Source organism: Vulpes vulpes, chromosome 6, assembly GCF_048418805.1.
Source record: "Vulpes vulpes isolate BD-2025 chromosome 6, VulVul3, whole genome shotgun sequence".
NCBI classification, from domain to species: domain Eukaryota; kingdom Metazoa; phylum Chordata; class Mammalia; order Carnivora; family Canidae; genus Vulpes; species Vulpes vulpes.
This window is the reverse complement of record NC_132785.1, coordinates 83,667,220-83,687,868: the sequence shown is the minus strand read 5'-3', so window position 1 is coordinate 83,687,868 and position 20,649 is coordinate 83,667,220. Positions and strand designations below refer to the sequence as shown.

Sequence of the window (20,649 nt, the reverse complement as noted above, 5' to 3'; positions counted from 1 at the left end):
GGAACAATATATATTAGGACTACTTTACAAATCGGCTTGTTAAGAAATTGAGGGCATAGGGCATACACTATACTAAATAAATTATTGATAAATTAGTGGAATATTTTCCATTTAAAACACTACATATGATGTGAATATTCGCTGGATGTACTTTTAACTTCAGTACTGATTATGATCAAGAGTTGAAAGAACCCTAAATACTCCACCGAAAAACTTAGAATAGGGGCAGCCCCAGGGCACAGCTGTTTAGCGCCGCCTGCAGCCCAGGGTGTGATCCTGGAGACCCAGGATTGAGTCACACATCGGGCTCCTTGCATGGAGCCTGCTTCTCCTTCTGCCTGTGTCTCTGCCTATCTCTCTCTCTGTGTGTGTTTCTCATGAATAAATAAATAAATTAATCTTTTTAAAAAAAGAAAGAAAAATTTAGAATAAATGAATTCAATAGTTGCAGGATACAAAATTATGCAGAAATCTGTTGCATTTCTATACACTAATAACAAAGTAGTAGAAATGAAGAAAACTCAAATTACAATTGCACCCAAAAGAAAAAAATACTTAGAAATAAATGTAACCAAAGAAGTGAAAGACCTACTACAGCATTATTTATGATAGCCAAGATATGAACAACCCAAGTGTCTGTCAATAAATAAATAAATAAATAAATAAATAAATAAGATGATGTGTGTGTGTGTGTACACACACACAATGGACTATTACTGCCATAAAAAAATGAACTCTTGTCATTCGTGACAACATGGATGATAAGAGGGTATTATGTTAAATGAAATAAGTCAGACAGAGAAAAACAAATGCCATACGATTTCACTCATGTGGAATCTAAAAAACAAAACAAAACAAATAGACTCTAAAATACAGAAAACTGATGGTTGCCAGAGAGGAGGTGAGTGGGGAGATGGGCAAATGAAGGGAATTAAGAAGTATAAACTTCCAGTTACAAAGTCACAAAGATGAAAACTACAGCACAGGGAATATAATCAATAATGCTGTAATTATGTTGTATAGTGACAAATGGTGATTATACTTATTGTGGTGAGCACTGAGTAATACATGGAATTGTGAAATCACTGGGGTATCTTGGGGGCACAGCTGCTTAAGTGTCAGACTCTTGGTTTCAGCTCAGGGCGAGATCACAGGGTTGTGAGATCAAGCCCCATGTTGGGCTCCACGCCCAGCATAGAGTCTGCTTAAGACTTTCTCCTTCTCCCTCTGCCCATTTCCACCATGCTGTCTCTGTCTAAAATAAATAAATAAATCTTAAAAAAAGAAAAAGAATTGTCAAATCACTAATGTGGTACACCTGAAACTAATATAACATTGCATAAAACTAACATAGCATGTACCTCAATAATATATATTTATTTTTTAAAAAGTTGAAGGGGGACGCCTGGATGGCTCAGTGGTGAGCATCTGCCTTCAGCTCAGGGCATGATCCTGGAGTCCGGGATCAAGTCCCACATCGGGCTCCCTGCATGAAGCCTGCTTCTCCCTCTGCCCATGTCTCTACCTCTCTCTGTGTCTCTCATGAATAAATAAATAAAATCTTTAAGAAAAAAAAAAAATTGAGGAGACCCTGGGTGGCTCAGTCAGTTAAGTGTCTGCCTTCAACTCAGGTCATGATCCCAGCCTTCTGAAATTGTCCAAAAATTAAGAGCATTTTTTTCAAAGCTGGAAAAGTCTCATGAGGTTTCAAAAGACAAAATATTATCTATCTATCTATCTATCTATCTATCTATCTATCTATTTATTTTTAAGTAATCTCTACGCCCAACGTGGACCTTGAACTCACAACTCTGAGATCAAGAGTCACATGCTCTACTGACTGAGCCAGCATGGCAACCCAAACTAAATATAATTTCAAATAAAAAATACTCTACAACAAAAATCACATCTTAATTACCTTTGTATTCCTGGTATGGTACCTAAAATAGTTCACTATAATTACCAAGGGACCAACCACATCACCTGGAGTGGTATTATGACCACTTTATAAAACTGAGTAAGATGTTGATATTTTTAATTATTTTTTTCAACAAATATTTGAATGACTCCCACATGTCAGGCATTGAGTTAGTAACAGAGCTACCACCAACATAAATATAATCTGTATATTCATATAGTTACTATTTTCATGGGGCAAAAGACAACAAATAAATGAGTAAGTCAAAAAAAAATGACAGATTAACAAACTATAGAAATGATCCCTGAAAGAAAGACTCTTAATCATGAGAAACAAAGTGAAGGTTGCTGGAGGGGGGATGGGGTAACTGGGTGATGGGCATTAAGGAGAGCACATAATGTAATGAGCACTGGGTATTATAGAAGACTGATGTTCTAAGTAAAAACTGAGTTTAATTATTTTTTTTAAATGACAGATTATGATTACTATTAAGAAGAAAATTACACACATACAAAAAAGATAGGGAGAGCTAGCTTTTGACAGTTTAGAGTAAAACTTTTTGAAGGCACAACATTTCAGCAAAGACTTAAAAGGTGACTAAAAACAATCCAGCATGTTTAAAGTGATTAAAGTAAGATCAGAGGCAGCACAGAAATTTCTGAAAAATATCAAGGCTATGGGTAGAAGGAAAAGTCTTACAACTTGACAGAATTGAAATTTAAACTTAGAAGGTCTTTAAAACGCAATACAGAACACCACTCAGAGCAACTAAAATTAGAACATAATGAGATGAGGCTCAAAATTTTCACTACCCTTGAATAAAGGAAACCAGAGCTACCTGGAGAAATGGTTGATTCCATGGCTAGACATGAAAAATACTAAATGAGCATAAATATCTTGTATCTTTCAAAAGAAAGATAGGGGGAATGTCCAAAAGCAGGCACCATCATAAAGGAGGTCCCAATAGCCAAAGCTTGAATAATCTGAGCAACAAAATTAACAATGACAGCTCTGGATTGTAGTGCATAGAAAAAAATACATGTCCATTAGTTCAAATTGATACAGAGAATTAAATAAATGGAAGAGAAGAAACACTCTTCATTACAAAAGAACTCACGTTAACAATCATAAAAGAAATGAAAGGAAATAATGATTAGGCAAACACCACAGAAATAACAGCTGCAAGCAAGAATAGTCATTGGATGCTAAAATATTTACATAGTCTCAGTAAATCCCCCACTATATGCTTATTAGTTACAAAGGGGAAAATAGTAATTTTAAAATGCAGAAACTGGGAAGATATCTTCTTAACCAAGTCAAGATTAACAACAACAGCAGTAAGACAAATCAACATCATGTATTTTCTAATACCATGCACTGAGAAAGGTACAGCATCACTTCTGGAGTGTTCTTCCCAAAAATGCATAACCTCACTCCAATCATGAGAAACATCAGACAAACCCAAACTGAGGAATATTCTACAAAATAACTGACATCTACTCTTAAAAGTGTCAAGGTCATGGAACACTAGAAAAGATTGAAAAACTATCACAGATAGGAAGGACTGAGACAGGACAACTAAATGCAAGTGAGATCCTGAACCAGACCCTGAAGCTGAAAAGGACAATGGTGGGAAAACATAAAATTCAACTCAGTTCTACAAATACACTAGTATCGTGCCAACGTTAATTTCCTGGTTTTGATACACTATGGTTATATGTTAACATTAGGGTAGCTGAGCAAAGTAGAGATAGAGATTGCAATTTTTGCAAATTTTCTGGAAGTCTAAGTTAGTTCAAAATCAAACTTTAAAAAAAAAACCCTGAAAACTTAATTTAAAAAACACTTATAGTATTCAAAAGTTTAGTACTTTTAACAAACTACTTATGTATACTGACATCTAAAAACTGCTCATGTAGAAAATCTCCTCCAACCAAAGAAGAAAACAGGAATGTGTAAGAAATGTTGTAGTCTTGATGTCAAACTAAATACTAGAACGACAAACTGGTCCGGCCCCATACAAAAGCTGTTATTTTCTTAAATGTTAATAAACGGAAAGACATTTTACTTACCTTTATATCACTACCTGGTGTGGCACTGAGAGCCAAGATTCTAAAGTGATTTGTATATTTGAACAGTTCTCTTACAACCTTAAACAAGAAAAAAATGTTATTTAATTTCATCCATCCAATACAAAAACAACAGTGATTCTGTTAAACAAACTATTATATATGTTCCATTATCATTCTTTCTTATAGAGTATTGATGGTCTAAGGGATGGAACCATCATGAGTCACATTATCTAAAGAGCAAATAATTCAGGTTTACATTCTACACCAATCAAAAACATCTTAGAGTTTCTTCCATACATAAAGCTACTCCATCAAGGCTGACTACAGAGGCAAATCAAAATACTCAGTTAATTCAAGGGCAAATCGAAGAAGAAAAGGGTCTACTTTCTGTTGTTTGAGCCATGTTTATTAGCCTTACAGCTATATCCATACTGCACACTTACCAGGTGAAGATAAGTCCTAACATAAAGACAGGGAAAAAAAACAGTATGAAATTAGATTTGAAGTGGAAAAAAACTGTTTCAGGAAAAGACTTTAAGCCCAACTTTCCTTTTAAATGCTAACACATCTTCTCAATGGCACCAAAGCATCATTCTAGACTTCAAAATATGAATTCAATACCCATATCTGGTAATGTGAATTCAATACCCATATACTGAATTTTTCACCAGATTCCTACATAATCCTTCACGTGACACCCCAATACAAGGAAAAGAACCCCTAAGTAAACAGAATTGCAAGAATAGCTCTCAATATCTAATAGCTCTGCATTAGATATGGGAAATAGTAAAAACAGGTTATCTAAAAACTTTATTTCAACCCACATAAAGGATGAATTAAATGAGACCCTGAATCTTGACTAATCTCAAAAAATATTATTTACAGACTTTCTTTTTAACATGATATGGAATACAACATAAAGACAGAACATTATACTTAACATAGAATTGTTCTAAGTAAAAACTGATGCAAGACAAAATGTCCCTAATAAATACATTACTTTCATCCAAATGGGATTCTCAAGCATTTTGTAGAAAAGGAAATGGTGCTGTGTTTGTAACCCAGGAAGCTACATTCTTCATGGAGTTGGTGTGCCTGTTGGCATCTCCATCTATAATATTCAAGGCATCATAAACACTCAGGACTGTTTGGATTTAATGAAATCAGTGCATGTCTTACTGTACTCAATAATAGCATAAGCTTTGTAAATTAAAAAAAAGGGGCAAAGGCGCTCAGTTGGTTGGGTGTCTGACTCTTGATCTCAGCCCAGTTTTGATCTCAGGGTCATGAGTTCAAGCCCATTATTGGGCTCCATGCTGATTGTGGAGCCTACTTAAAAAAAAAAAAAACCTGGTGCTAGAAATTTTCTTTGAAAATAAAATAAATGAATTAAAGTTGCTAGGTATAAACTAAAATCTACAAAATAAATTCACAGAGTTAAAATAAAAATTTTTAAATGCCCCGCTCAAACAGAAACCTTAACACATTGGGTATTAATTTACTTGGAAAGATATGAATAAAAAATATATATACATCCATTCCTGCCTAAAATCAACTCTAAAGATGACAATTCTCCAGAAGGTAACACAGAGGTATAATACAATAAACTTAAACTTCAGTTCTTTAAACAGGGAAACTACAAATTCACAAACTGGCAGTAAAATTCACCTCTTGGCACTAAATAAAATCAACTCTCCCTTTTATTCTTATGCTATATCCTCTCTCCCTGATATCACCAGCTTATAGTTTTACCTACCCACCACCTACCCGTTGATGATTTGCAAATCTGTATCTCCAGCTCAGAACTCTCCACTGAAATTCATACTTTTATCACCCACTGCCCACTGGTATCTGTACTTAGATTCCTCATAGACATTTCAAACTCAACAATCTAAAACTACACTCATCATCTTCATGTAATACCCCAAATCTTTAGTGCCTCCAGAACTCTCCATCTTGACTAATAGCATCCTCAGTCTTCCAACTCAGAAACCTGGGAGTCATCCTAAATTCCTCCTCTTCCTCATTGTACATCCTGCCTTTAGCCTTCTCTCTTCTAATCTCTTTTAAATCTGAAGTATCACTGAACATTGTTCAGTGAGTCTCCACCACCTGTATTTCCTATGTCCTACAAAGAGCATTCAAATTGCTAAGCATAATATACAAATACCTTCATGGCCTGGACCTTAATTACCTCTCCAGCCATATCCCACTTCTTCACCTTTATAGTTTATATTCATGTAGTACTTAACTAGAAGCCACTGTGTTAGGTATGCTGCATATATTAGATCATTCAATCTTGGTAACAACTCTTGACAGTTAAGTATTTTACCTAGCTGCCAAGGAATGACACTGCACATCTGCTACCAATCTCTGGATTATTATCTCAGTTCCAAAACTCCACCCATACCCTATTTCAGATCACTGCCTCAACCATGACTAGGCTTTCAGCATCTACACCCACAGTAATGGTCTTGTTAAGGATTAAAAAAAAAAAAATTTTTTTTAAGACAGCAGAGACACTGTTTCAATGAAGTATTACTTTCATTGAAATAATGTGGGGCTTTTTCATAATGATAACACAATCAAAACTTATAAGTATTCACTAAAATACTCTTTAAAAATATGTTCACAGTCCAAAGACTTTTAAACGAAATATTACCTGACAATAAGCATAGTTTCCAAGAGCTTTATGAGCTTCATCAATAACTAGACACTTTATTTCAGCAGCAGGACAAGCTCCTCTAGAAAGATCATTTACCATGACTTGAGGTGTAAGAAAAAGGACTCTCTTACTGCGCCATATTTCCTTCCTGGTGAAAGCTTGAGTAGTTCCTGTAAACAAAAGTGACATTCTATATTCTAAATACCAGGACTGTTATCTTTAAAATATCTGTAAATAATCTGGCCTAATTTCACAGTGCAGTCCTTTGGTAATCTGCCTTCAGCCAAGAACAATTTAACAAATCATTGAAATGTTACATTTTAAAGCTCTGTTGTGATCCAAATGTCAATGCTGAGGCACAACTAGACAGTTTTTAGATAATTCCTACATAATGACACAATGTCTTAAGAAAAGCAAACTCTTGAACTGGGAAATCTTTCTGGGTTAGAAAGTCGGGAAACCTCCTGCTCACTTACTGATGGAGTATACACACATAATCGCTTCAAAATGCTCCGACAAACTAAAGGGAGTCTCTGAAAATTGAGTAAAGCAACCCTTTTTGTGAGGGCCAGGCTTGCTTCAAGTAGATAATCCTTTAAGGGGGATGTAAAATATGCTGTGTTCTGGGGACTATTCCGCATGGAATTGCTTTAGCTCAGTTTCCACCAGAATGCGTGCTTTCCCGAGTACCCAGCTCTTAATTTCAAATTAGCCCATTCTCTAAAATACCTGTCATTTCGGCCATGTGGGACTGCGGAATACCCATCACTCGGTAGCAAGCCTCGATCTGCTGTGTCACCAAAGGTTTCGAGGGGGCCATGAAGACCACCTTGCCGGAAGGGAACCAGCGGTAGAAATTGTACATGACCACGGCGGCAATAAAGGTCTTTCCCAAGCCAGTAGGCAGACACACCAGCGTGTTGCAAAACAGAGAAGTCCGGGCAATCTGTAGCTGGTAGTCCCGCACTGGGCAATTAGTAGGGTAAATCCACAGCGAGCCCGCTGAGGTGCAGAAACCGCCATTCTCTACCCTCAGCTGCTGCTCGGCCTCATACACTGCAACCAGCAATACATCATCGTCCGACTCCGGCTGAGCCTCTGCAGCCGGAGGAAAATGTGCCGTAGAGGTGCCCGGGCTCTGAGGCCCCTCAGGTCCAGAGCTGCAACCCGGGGCTCCGGCTGATGGAGAAATGCTTGAGCCCCACGTCTGGAAAAGCGTTCTTTGCCGTCCGCTCATTAGGCTGACAATCACCAGAGGCCTCTCTCAGACGCAAGCCGTTCCAACAGCTCAACCGCCGCCCTTCGGATCCCCATCGGTTTCCTTCACACAAAACTGTGGGACGCGAGGGCGGAACTGCAGTCAGTGGGTTCATCTGGTTGAAAATGCCGCCACTGAGTTTGCGTCGGAAATCTGATTGGCTGGCTTCCCGGAAACCCTTGCGGAGTAGCCCCGGAGACGCATGCGCACTACCCTAGCGTTACTCTAAATTTGGTCCGCGGTTGGGTTTCCTTATAGACTTTAAATCTAAGTTCCGTTCCAATGACTGGGTGTTTGGGCCTCATTGCTAAGACGATGATATTGCTTAAAATGATAAAAAATAATAATAACTTTGAGGTCCACGAATATCCATGTTTTTGTGAATTTAACGTTATGGAGCGTCTAACATTCCTCGTTGGCTATATTTTTAAATCGGAAGATGAGGTGAAAAACAAATGGGCTACGTAGAATTAAAGGTCTTATTTCTTTATCCAAGCTGAGAAAAAAAGAAAAATGCCCGGTCTCATTTTCCCAGTATTTGGAGAGGTAGCCCATTATCTTAATATTTTTATTATTAAGAGGGAAGTGAATGGTTTGGCTTCATATTCATCAGGAAATCTGAAAGGAAAAAAAAGGAAGGCATTCCTGATTGCATCATTACATCTTCATAAACGACACCAAGCCGTGTGCGTCAGTGAAATATTATTCTACTGTAGCGATAGCTTTCTACTTCAGGCTTGGTACGATTCCCGGCTTCTTCGCTCCAAACTTTGGCAACGTGGAGTAACCTCTGGACATTTGCTTCCTCGTGTGTGGGTTGTTGTGAACATTAATAGTATCGCCGTCGTCATCCGCAAACAGTCATCCTGCGTGTGGCTTCTTTACATTGTTGTATTTGGCCAGTTTCTTGAACTTGCTTTTAAACTTTCTGGCGTCTTTTTATTTCTTGGGCAGGGAAAGGAACAGTTGTATTTTAGTTTTACCTGTGCGAGTTTTAAAAGGGAGGTGGGGGGGATCCCTGGGTGGCGCAGCGGTTTGGCGCCTGCCTTTGGCCCAGGGCGCGATCCTGGAGACCCGGGATAGAGTCCCACGTCGGGCTCCCGGTGCATGGAGCCTGCTTCTCCCTCTGCCTGTGTCTCTGCCTCTCTCTCTCTCTGTGTGTGTGTGACTATCATAAAAAATAAAAATAAAAATAAAATTAAAAGGGAGGTGGGGGCAGCCTGGGTGGCTCAGCGGTTTAGCGTCGCCTCCGGCCCGGGGTGTGATCCTGGAGATTCGGGATCGAGTCCCACGTCGGGCTCCTTGCGTGGGGCCTGCTTCTCCCTCTGCCTGTGTCTCTGCCTCTCTCTCTCTCTCTGTCTCTCTGTGTGACTATCATAAGTAAATAAAGATTTTTTAAAAAATCTTTTTAAAAAAATAAAAGGGAGATAGTGGGTACGGGTTGTTCTGATGGACAAGGACCGAGACCATTCAGGTGTGAGTTTTTAGGCTAGAACTAGATAGAATGTGACTAGAAGCCTGAATGCCGTTTTCCTGAGGCAGTTTATATACAGGCTTTAAAGGCCTAGCAGCCCGTCGGTAATACACAAATGTGGGCAATGGCTGGTAAATACCACCACCACCAATGGTTGCTTCACCACGGTTCCAGCTAAGAGCGGACGGCAGGGTCAGGTCATCCGCGCCGTCCGCCGCAATGACCGCATCTGCGGGCTCACATCCCGACTCCACCGAGGCAGTCAAAGCACAGCCCCGACGTCCCTCACGGCCCGGCCCCAATCCCGCCGCGCCGCGCCGCGCCGTAGCCCCGCCCCCTCGCGCTCCTGGCGGAGCCCGCGCCACGCCCCAGGGGCGGGCCGCCGCTGAACTGAGGCGGGCTGGCTCAGTACAGCAGAGGCAGCGGGGGAAGATGGCGGCGGCCGTTCCACAGCGGGCCTGGACCGTGGAGCAGCTGCGCAGCGAGCAACTACCCAAGAAGGACATTATCAAGTTTCTACAGGACCACGGTTCAGATTCGGTACCAGAGGCGGCGGGGCGGCCGGGCTGGTGCGGCTGAGGGACGCCTCACCCCCCCGGAGATTCCCGTACATTCTGTATTCCTCCGTGCCCCCGCCCTCGTCCTCTCGCGGCTGGTGGCCTGGAAGGCCGGAGAGGCCTCGCATGTGGCGGGGAGCCGCGCTGTTGCCCTAGCTGGGCTGCCCCGTTTGGGTGGGGGGGACAGCTTTACTGCTTGGGGCAGGCAAGCAGCGATTGCGTCATCAGAACCTCATTGGGACCCTTGAGGGAGGGTGGAAGCTGTGGAAAAAGAATAAAACCAGGAGATACTGGGGGGTTGGGACGGGTACCCTTGCTCTGGGGACCCGGGTGAGGCCCCTGCAGGAGAGAGTAGGCCTTTAGGGGAATGGGAAGGCTGGTGAAGATTTTTGTGGGAACGGTCTGTGCGTTTTGCTTTTCTCATCGATTACTAAATAATGAACACTAATGCGTGTAATTTTTTTAAAAAACGGTAGTTTGCAGTTTAACTTTTTAAAATATCGACTCTGCATGACCTTTTCACCTTTATACTTTCAGGGGAGTTACATGCGCCTTCAAGCGCACAGTATCTCCCATTGTTATAAACAAGATTAAGAAATGAATTTGACATTCTTTATCCTGTACGCCCTGCATTTTTCAGAATAGGCTCCATCTTAACCACCCGACTCTGGTCACAAGTGTTTTGGGTTTGTTTTGTTTTGTTTTGTCAGACTTGACTTTTTTCCTTTCCGAAATTAAGAGCATTCATAACCTCTTTTAAGTTCCCGAACCACTGCAGAATTTCTGCAAGCTGGATCCTCCACTTTTGGGAGATAGAAACAGCAGTTTGAATGGTTTCTCTACAGCTTTTCATTTAAGTTCTAAACTTGCATTAGAAGAATTCTTTCTGGGTTCTTCTGTTAGGATCTACGATCCTAACAATTAATTTTCATTTTGAGGTGTCTTTAAGAGGTAGTTACTCTCAAGCATCCAGTTCTATACATCTAGACATCAGCAGATATTTATACAACACCTATAGCAAGAACTATGCTCAGTGTTAGGGGATACAGGATAAAAAGAAAGACCACACGTCAGGTATTCGATTTTATACCATTTTAGTGGAATTACTTTCTCTTCAGTCAATTCATATTTTCAACAGGAACAATAGAGTAAACTAGGCATAGCATTTGTTAACATTTAATGTCTTAATACTGTACTTAATCAAATTCTTACAGAACAAATGATCCCAGTGTGAAATCTAATGTAAAACTGGCCCACCTGGGACAATTTCAAGAGACTTGAATTATCAATTTTTTTCAACATATTAATCTTTCAAGTGCATATTCTCCAGTATTCATTCACATTCCTAAACTTATATTTGACAGTCACCATCTATTGATCATAAGATATGAAGGAGATGTTGGTATTTTGGGTATTTTTTTGGAATCTTGCTAAAGAAATCACAAGAGTGCTAAAAGCAAGTGGTTACTTCCATTTAATCAAAATTACCTATCAGCCTTTATCATTTAGAACATTTGTCTAATTGAGGGAGAGGAAAAGCAGAGGAGAAAAAAATACAGCAGTGATTTGTTAGAAAAGCTGTTTTATCAAAAGGATAGGTGCCAGGGGCCAGCTTTATGAAGATAACAAAAATGAGGAATCAAGGACCAGAAGGCAGAAAAAGAAGCAGAAAAACAAAGACATTTTTCAAATCCCCACATTACATGACTTTGAGATGATGTTACATTTTGATAACTCGATATTTCAGAAGTAGTATTTTGGTGTCTTGCCAACTTGGTTTAACTGTTGTTGCCGATTTTATTTAAGAGAAGTGGGATTCTGTTACTTTGAATTATTAAGTACATTGTTATTAGTCCTAATAACTAATATTTATTGAGTTCTCACCATGCAATAGACTGTATATGAAAGGCATTAAATGGATTATTGTGTTTATACTTAAAACCATTCTCTGACATAGACGCTGTTATTATTCTTCCACTATGATATGGAAACTAAGTTTTTAGGAAAGCTTGTCCTTTGTCTAAGATCAGATAGCTAGGATTTTGATTCAGGTGGTCTAATTCCTCAGCCCGCACACTTAACCACCATATATATATCCAGCATTTTGTAACAGTGCTTCCCAGTCTGTCAAGAATGGGTTACACATTTGTCAAGATAGCTATGCCTAACATGGTTAAAGGGTCCCATGGCCATGGCCAGGTAACATCCTACCAGTACCAGCATCATCCAGTTACCAAAGTGTGCTTGCTATATAAATGTTCTGTGAGTTCTGTAATGGGAAGAGCGTTAGTATGCAACACTGTGACTCCTATGTAATATTATAGTTCCAGTCTTGTCAATAATCTTTATAAATATAGTGTATTTTTTAAATCTTCCTTCGATCTTTTTTGTTATGAAGTAGGGCAGAAAATATATTTATTTTTTCCATCAGTAGTAGTTTTATTAAAGATACAATCGTTCACATAAGAGGTGATCTTCTAAAGTTTAGACCCTTATTACATGAGGGAGATTATTTTGACTAACCAGCTTTTTTTCCTTATAGTTTCTTGCAGAACATAAGTTATTAGGAAACATTAAAAATGTGGCCAAGACAGCTAACAAGGACCATTTGGTTACAGCCTACAACCATCTTTTTGAAAGTAAGGTGAGTATTATTACATCATATTACCAGAATATTGGTATAAATATTTGTGTTTGAGAAAAGAATTTTTAAATTTATTTGCAGAATTTATTTAATTTTTTCCACCTGGAGTTTTTCCTAACTATAAGTGGACTATCAAATCTAGCAAAGCTAATCTGCAGTATAGCAGGATATTATGTTTTTGAAAGGAACCAAATTTTAAAAAATAATTCCCAGGATACCTTGGTGGCTCAGTAGGTTGAGCATCTGACTCTTGATTTCGGCTCAGGTGGTGATCTCAGGGTCTGGACATCAAACCCTGCATTGGGCTACCTGTTCTTTGGAGAATCTGCTTGAGACTCTTTTCCTCTGCCCCTCCCCACACTCGCATGTTTCTGTGCTCACTCTCTCTCAAAGAAATTTTAAGAAAATAATAATAATAATTCCCTGTAGCTTAAATTAAAACAACAAAAGGGCTACCAAAACGTTAAGACTCCAAAGTAAGTTCTATTTCATTAATGAATTTTGAATCTTAGATTTAGGCTGAGCCTTTAGAAAACTAAATTTTTAAAAAATTCTCCAATATTTGTTCACTATGAAATAACTATCTTCCACAACAGAGTCTTTATTAAGGAATTATGTGATAGTATTCATATCTGAGTCTGAGTTGGCCTTTCTAAATCTTTTTCCTTTTTAAGTATCTATTTATTCGTTTTAAAGAGAGAGAGCACAAGTGAGGGGAGACAGAGAGAATCCCAGACTCCCCATGAGCATGGAGCCCAACAAGGGGCTGAATGCCATGACCCTGAAGTCATGACCCTAGCTGAAACCAAGAGTCAAACACCCAACGCCACTGAGTTGTCATTTCTAAAGATCCCCTTTGGGATCCATGGGTGGCGCAGTGGTTTAGCGCCTGCCTTTGGCCCAGGGCGCGATCCTGGAGACCCAGGCTCGAATCCCACATCGGGCTCCCAGTGTATGGAGCCTGCTTCTCCCTCTATGTCTCTGCCTCTCTCTCTCTCTGTGTGACTCATAAATTTTAAAAAAATAATAATAAAAAAATAAAGATCCCCTTTGAGCATTTATATTGTGAGATGCTTTGAGGTTCATAATTTGTTGATTAAAATGCTTAACATAAGATTTTTCCTTTTTTCTTAGTTTCCATTTATTTGTATTTGAGTTACATAGCCTATATTCACATGCAGGTGTTCATTAAATTGAAAGGTTGAAAATCTAGATATCCCTTCTAGCCTTTAGCCTGTCCCGAATATGGTAAACATTAGAACATTTTCCTTGCAGCGTTTCAAAGGTACTGAAAGTATAAGTAAGGTGTCTGAGCAGGTGAAAAATGTGAAGCTTAATGAAGATAAACCCAAAGAAACCAAGTGTGAAGAGACTCTGGATGAGGTTTGTATGTAATATTATTTTATTTCTCATGTGAATTTGAGGAAAGTATTTTTTTATAGCACTGATTTCTCATAATAAGGGGTGGTTGAGTGTGACTACTTTGAGAGAGCCAAACACTGATTTGGAGTGTGTTATCTCCCTTAGGTGTACTGAATCAGGGGGGGAAAAAAAACATGTAAGAACCAGTGCTTTATGGTTAATAAGCTTTTTCTATAAAATACCTCTAGCTTTGTATTTTATATTTCCTCTATGTCTGACTAGAACTCCTGAGCTTCCAAAGCCATTTTAACTCCTGCTTCTATAGCCAAATTTGACTGAGTGAAAGCCGTTTCACTGTGATTATTTTTAGCTTTTTCTAATGTACATGGTATCCTTGGCAATAGAAATAGTCCAGGCTTGGCAACAGGGTGTGGAGTCTTCTGTCTCATCTTTCCCAACATAGGTCTTACATTTTGGTACAAAGGTTTGAAGAACTAGATAAAACCATTTCTGCAAAGGGACAGCCTCAGTAGAGCCAAGGACAGCAGTTAGAACAGCCACAAAAGAGCTAAATGGATAATCTTGCCACTTCTGATAATATCTTGCTAATAACTAAGCTATAACTCATTCTTAACAGTCTTAGTATCAGTGATAATAATTTGATTCTTTAGGTCTTATGAAGACATGTCACCTAATGATGAAGTAGTATATATAGCATTTGGATATTTATAGATAGAATGTAAGTTCAAGTATACAATTACAGAAGTTTATATACCTAAAGCTAGTTAGTTCACATGATACTCTCTTGTTGGTTGAAAAACAGAATTTCATGTTCATGGATATATACACACAATAAAGCAATTTTGAGGTTTATCATGTCTAATATTATTTGATAAATGTTATATGTACTGGGAAGATATTCAGCAGCTACTAAGGTAAGTAAAGGTATAATAATTATTGAAGGATTGCAAAAGCAATTGGCAAAATAGTTTACCTTCCAGAAAATTACAATAAAAAGGTATGGGGCAGCAGATTGTGTATCATTATGAGGTTAAGAAAAAGAGAGTTATGGGGTGCCTGGGTGGCTCAGATGGTTAGGCATCTGCCTTCGGCTCAGATCATAATCTCCAAGTCCTGGGATCAACCCCCACGTCAGGCTTCCAGCTCAGCAGGGAGTCTGCTTCTTCCTCTCCCTCTTCCTCTTCACACATAAATAGTATGTGTGATCAACTGAAATGTAAATATCAGTAATAAACTGATACGTAAAGTACAACAACAAAAAAAAAAACTGCTTTCTTACCTATATGAATCACCACCTATTAGCCTTTAGCATTCTTTAAAAAACTGATAATCCTGCTTTGTTTTAGGAAATATGCCTGTTAGAGTAATTTCTATAGATAATTCTGTTCCTTGTGTGAACTTACTTTCAAGTTCAGAAACAAATGGAATATTACTATATTCGTTCTAATTGGATATAGTAAAAATATTTAGTAATGTCAAGTATTGGTGCTAAACAACTCAAATCTTTGGGGAAAAAAAAGTACAATGCTTTAATGCCTTATGATTTTATAGGAATTAAATAGTAATTATATTTCTAACCTTGGAAAGTAATAGGATTTATTTTATCATTTGTTGAATAACAATTTTGTCAAAAGAACATTGGTTTCCAAAGTAGCTAGAAGTTACTTTAAATTATAGAGGGACACCTGAGTGGCTCAGTGGTTGGACATCTGCCTTCGGCTCAGGGCATGATCCTGGAGTCCCAGGATGGAGTCAGGCTCCCTGCATGGAGCCTGCTTCTCTCTCTGCCTCTGTGTGTGTCTCTCTTGAATGAATAAATCAAATCTTTAAAAAAAAAAAAAAAAGAAATTAAATTATAGATAGGCTACTTACTAATATTCTCACCACAGACAACAATTAGATGGTGAATTTTTTTAACTCAGAGGTGAACTAGAGGCAACAGAGTTAACCAAATCTGTGAAACTCTGTGCCCAGACTTGGTTCACAGTTGGCTGTATAAGAATTCTCTTTGTTGGGATCCCTGGGTGGCGCAGCGGTTTGGCGCCTGCCTTTGGCCCAGGGCGCGATCCTGGAGACCCGGGATCGAATCCCACATCAGGCTCCCGGTGCATGGAGCCTGCTTCTCCCTCCGCCTGTGTCTCTGCCTCTCTCTCTCTCTCTGTGACTATCATAAATAAATAAAAAATTAAAAAAAAAAAAAAAAAAGAATTCTCTTTGTCGTCCACCATAGAAGGATGTAAGTAACTAACTCTACGTATTGTTTCTGTTTTTAGGGTCCACCAAAATATACAAAATCTGTCCTTAAAAAAGGAGATAAAACCAACTTTCCCAAAAAGGGAGATGTTGTTCACTGCTGGTATACAGGAACACTACAGGATGGGACTGTTTTTGATACTAATATTCAAACCAGTAAGTCTAAATGTAATCCTATCTTTTTAGCTTTAAGGCATTGCAAAATATTTGTGTGGTACATGAACAGTTGGTTATACCTTTCTCTTGGCTGTCAATTTTTTCACAGGTCCTTTGCACCTGTGATTATTGGCCAGGGGAATAAATCTTGGTTGTTGGGAAGCAAAAAAAAAAAAAAAAAAAACGCTTAGTCTAAACTTGGTTAATGTCCTATAGTTGAGGCTTTTGTATTTAACATAAAAGGCAGAATAGTGGGGTGTTTTAGTAGTGTAAACATAGGTCTTTACCCTCTTCCTGCTTTGGGGACCATAACTATTTTTACATACAGAATTGTCTTGATGAGTTAACTTTCTGAATTTTTATTTCTTTTCCCTGGGTGGCGCAGCGGTTCGGCGCCTGCCTTTGGCCCAGGGCGCGATCCTGGAGACCCGGGATCGAGTCCCACATCGGGCTCCCGGTGCATGGAGCCTGCTTCTCCCTCTGCCTATGTCTCTGCCTCTCTCTCTCTCTCTCTGTGACTATCATAAATAAATAATAAAAAAAAAATTTATTTCTTTTCAAATGCATAATATGGTAAGTTCTAAAATCAGTTTAAAGACAAATCACTGTTTTTCCACTGGAACTTAATTTCATCATGCATTATAAGGAAAATTTGTTTTACAGGTTCAAAGAAGAAGAAAAATGCCAAGCCTTTAAGTTTTAAGGTTGGAATAGGCAAAGTTATCCGAGGAGTAAGTAAAAAATGGCAATGAATCAATAGATATTCTGGTACATGCTACATCGTAGGATTTGGTATATGATGAAAACATTTGTCTTTGGATTCTGACAAATCAGATGCTATCACTGTTAACTGATCTGGCACAAGTTTTTTGGGTTTCAGATATGGACAACAGTACATTCTTCCTCAGGGTTGCTAAACAATTAAATGAGCCTGACTACAGTATATAATGTAATAGAGGCTCAAATATTTTCTTCATGCCTACCCCTCTTTATTTTTTCATCAGAAAGTAATTCATCAGAAAGTTTGGCTTTCTAAATTTATGTTTTAAGATTCTTAAAAAATGTCACATAGTTGTTTTATCACTTACACACAATTGAGAAAGGTAAAAGATCCATTTCACTGCAGTACCTGATAGAAGCAGAAGTTTGTTCTGGGCCTTTTCACTTCTCACAACCAAGGTTCAAAAACCAGAAGAACTTTTCACACATAAGCATGCTTTTTTACCTGCCTTTACATGTGAGAGATAATAGAAGGGAACTTTGAGAAAAGGGGAAGGTAGGATTGAGCTGTACTGACCAATGCAGTGTACAGGAGTATGTAATAGAGCGGGGGAGAGGGGGGGATTATCAGCCTCACTGAACAAAGCTGTTTTTGTAGGGCCTATTTGTTGTTATTAAAAGGTCTTTATTCACAGCATCAAACATTATAACTGAAATGCCTGTTAAATGCACTTATGAGAACCCTCGGTGTTCTTCTTTATACTTGGGCAAGTTGTAAAATACGGAACATATCCACAGCCCAAAATAGCATATAAAACATCTTGAAACTAAAGGTTTAGCTAAAAATAACCTTAACTGCTACCTGATTATACCAAGGTGATCAATTTTTCTATTTTAGGACTAATTTGCTTACATATTTCTTCTAGTAAACCATATTCTTAATTTCCATTATATAACAGGTCTGTCCCTTGAGCTTTATGTGACTGAACATTTCAACAGAGTATATGATATTAGTCATATATTTATCTTTGCATCCTGTTGGTTTAACTGTTTTTGGTAACTGGCTTTAAGATCCAGAGCATCTGGCTGGCCTAGTTGGTAAAGCATGTGACTCGATCTTGGGGTTGAGAGTTTGAGGCCCACACTGGGGAGGAAAGAGTCTACTTAAAAAATATATATATATATACAAGATCCAAATTTGGACAAACTGGAATGGCAACCCAGAAACCTGTTATTATTTCTTTGAATACTCTTACCTTCTACAGAAGATCCTAATGTTGTAACATGTAGTTTATCTTATATGCCACCATGACTCCAAAATCTAGCAAACTTAAGATGATTCTAGAGTAAATACTTATTAGTTTATCCTTATAATAGAAATTCAGAAGTTTGCGCTAGGATATAACAAGTATAGCAAATTTTTTATGATAGTACTAATAACTGGTTTCTGTAAAGTATGACAGCTAACATTTACAAAAAGTGCTTTCACATTGTACCATTTAAAGAGTGTATTACACAAAAAAATAACTTTTTTTAATTGAGGTAATAAAGGAACAAAGACTCAATCAAGGACATTATGAAATCCAGTAACAATGCTTTTTGGTATGTTCAGTCTTCTAGTTTTTCATGTATTTTTTGCAAATTATCATTAGTTTTTATTGCATGTTCTTGCCTTTAGTGGGATGAAGCACTCTTAACTATGAGTAAAGGAGAAAAGGCTCGACTAGAGATTGAACCAGAATGGGCTTATGGAAAGAAAGGACAGCCTGATGCCAAGTATCCTTTTTTAACTTTTTGAGTAAAGAAAAAACACGAAGAAAGGCCACCTGAATATATAAAAGATATGTTGTCTAGGTTAACTTCCAGATTAGGAATCCTGTCCATACTAGTATTCCTGTGTCAACAGCTCCAATATAGACAGTAGTTAATATTTTTTATTGGCACAAAGTATGCCAAACTTGAGCTAGAATAGAATCTACCATTTTTCCTCTTGAACTCAGGTTTTCCATTTTTGAGAGCTAAACTGTGAGGTTTTAAGATTCCATCTTTGAAAAGCAGTTGTTACTGTATGAAGGATTTACTTCAAGGAACTAAGATGTCCAATACAAACAACTGAAGCAAACAAGTATGACTTACAGTAATTTTATGCTACAGTATAATTTCAGGCAATTAAATGGGTACTCAGAGATTAGAAATGGAGGACATGTTGGGGATTACCAGTTGTGAAGGAGACCATGGGTCCAACATAGTGGAAGCATCTGTGATTACTATTAATGACAGTACTTTTCTAATAGGCCCAGTTTGAAATTTCTTTTTAAAAAAACACACCTCCTGACCATGTCTAGCAGAACAATCCAATAACTAAGTGAGAAGTAATTTTTTCAGTTGTTGGTTCCATTCCCATTGGACTAGTTGAATCAGTTAAAGTAACTTTTTAAAAATTTGGAAGCTCTCTCCAATCTTACCAGTTAAGATTATTTGGGAATATAATAGCCCTCTTCTAAACCTATCAACATTAGATGGCTCAATTACAGCTCCCTCTCTCTTGTGAACTATCTCAAGACCAATCAGATGAAAACCACACTTCTTTGAACTCAGCATCTGAAAATTCACAGTAAATATCAGGTACTACACCTCAAACGAGAACTTTGATTTAATGTAATTTATACACTCAACTAGATTGAAATCGCCTTTATTTTCTTAAGCATGGACTAGCAATCTTCATTAGGTGGTAGCTAATTTGGGAATAGTAGGAAAAGAAGATCCTAGTTCAAGCTCAACCGATCTAGTCAACCTATACTGATAGATTATGATCCCCATTCACAAAGATACTTTTAGGAACCACTAGGCACCTCACTCAGTCATAAAGCCCTTCCCTTTGGGGTTAATACCCAATATCCATATATAATTCTAATTTTAGACCGAGGTTATTGGGAGTGAAGGAAGAAATTATTTTTATCAAATTTACCTTGACTACTACAATAGAATTCCACCAAATGCAAAACTCATTTTTGAAGTGGAATTAGTGGATATTGATTAAAATAGCAATGCTTCAGATATAAAGACATTAGCAACAATAAAACATGGCCTTGAAGAAACTTATGTAACTAGAGCTGGTTACTATTGTAAGGGGAGAGTCAACTGGAAAATTCAAGAACTCAGATATTGTTTACCCAATCCCCAACTTTTAATATATGTAATCCATCATAATTCCTTAAAGTTTGAGATATTTTACTACAGCTGTGTAAAATATTAGTTAAGGTGAAGTGACTTTCCTTTTACCTCATGTTGTAAACTAAAAGGCTCAATAAAAACGTATTCAGTGTCTTGATTTGTTTGGTGTTAATATATAAATGTTCTGATGAGGTTAACCAGGATTAACCAGAGCTACGACTTCATCAGAAGAGGGACTTAAAAGCAAAATTGTCTAGAGAGCTTTGCCAGGGGCACTCTTAAAATCTTTTTTTTTTTAAGACTTTCTAAGGGGGCACCTGGGTGGCTCAGTGGGTTAAGTGTCTGCCTTTCGCTCAGGTCATGATCTCAGGGTCT

The 20,649-nt window shown here is 38.1% G+C and overlaps 2 protein-coding genes across 2 annotated transcripts in view; one reads left to right on the top strand and one right to left on the bottom strand.

Annotated features, from left to right (window-relative positions):
- The window catches only part of FANCM (FA complementation group M), a 63,977-nt gene extending 54,266 nt beyond the window's left edge, over positions 1 to 9,711 (bottom strand). Inside the window, exons 1-3 of the mRNA XM_026000761.2 lie at positions 7,385 to 9,711; positions 6,653 to 6,825; positions 3,991 to 4,068 (exon numbers count right to left, since the gene is read on the bottom strand). Coding sequence (XP_025856546.2) covers positions 3,991 to 4,068; positions 6,653 to 6,825; positions 7,385 to 7,892 — 759 coding nt within the window. The 5' untranslated portion in view covers positions 7,893 to 9,711. The remainder of the gene's footprint in view (positions 1 to 3,990; positions 4,069 to 6,652; positions 6,826 to 7,384) is intronic.
- Positions 9,712 to 9,740: 29 nt separating this feature from the next.
- On the top strand, positions 9,741 to 20,431 carry LOC112921478 (FKBP prolyl isomerase 3). Its single transcript, XM_026000768.2, has 7 exons — positions 9,741 to 9,927; positions 12,487 to 12,588; positions 13,864 to 13,971; positions 16,245 to 16,380; positions 17,044 to 17,111; positions 18,779 to 18,876; positions 20,086 to 20,431. Exons 1-7 carry the CDS (start codon positions 9,820 to 9,822, stop codon positions 20,138 to 20,140), a joined length of 675 nt encoding a protein of 224 aa, XP_025856553.1. The 5' UTR covers positions 9,741 to 9,819; the 3' UTR covers positions 20,141 to 20,431.
- The last annotated feature ends 218 nt before the right edge of the window (positions 20,432 to 20,649 follow it).

Coding starts and splice junctions, on each gene's coding strand:
- LOC112921478 (XM_026000768.2), top strand. CDS start 9,820: ATGGCGGCGGCCGTTCCACAGCGGGCCTGGACCGTGGAGCAGCTGCGC. Junction 9,928..12,486: donor AGGACCACGGTTCAGATTCG/GTACCAGAGGCG, acceptor TTTTCCTTATAG/TTTCTTGCAGAACATAAGTT. Junction 13,972..16,244: donor GTGAAGAGACTCTGGATGAG/GTTTGTATGTAA, acceptor TTCTGTTTTTAG/GGTCCACCAAAATATACAAA.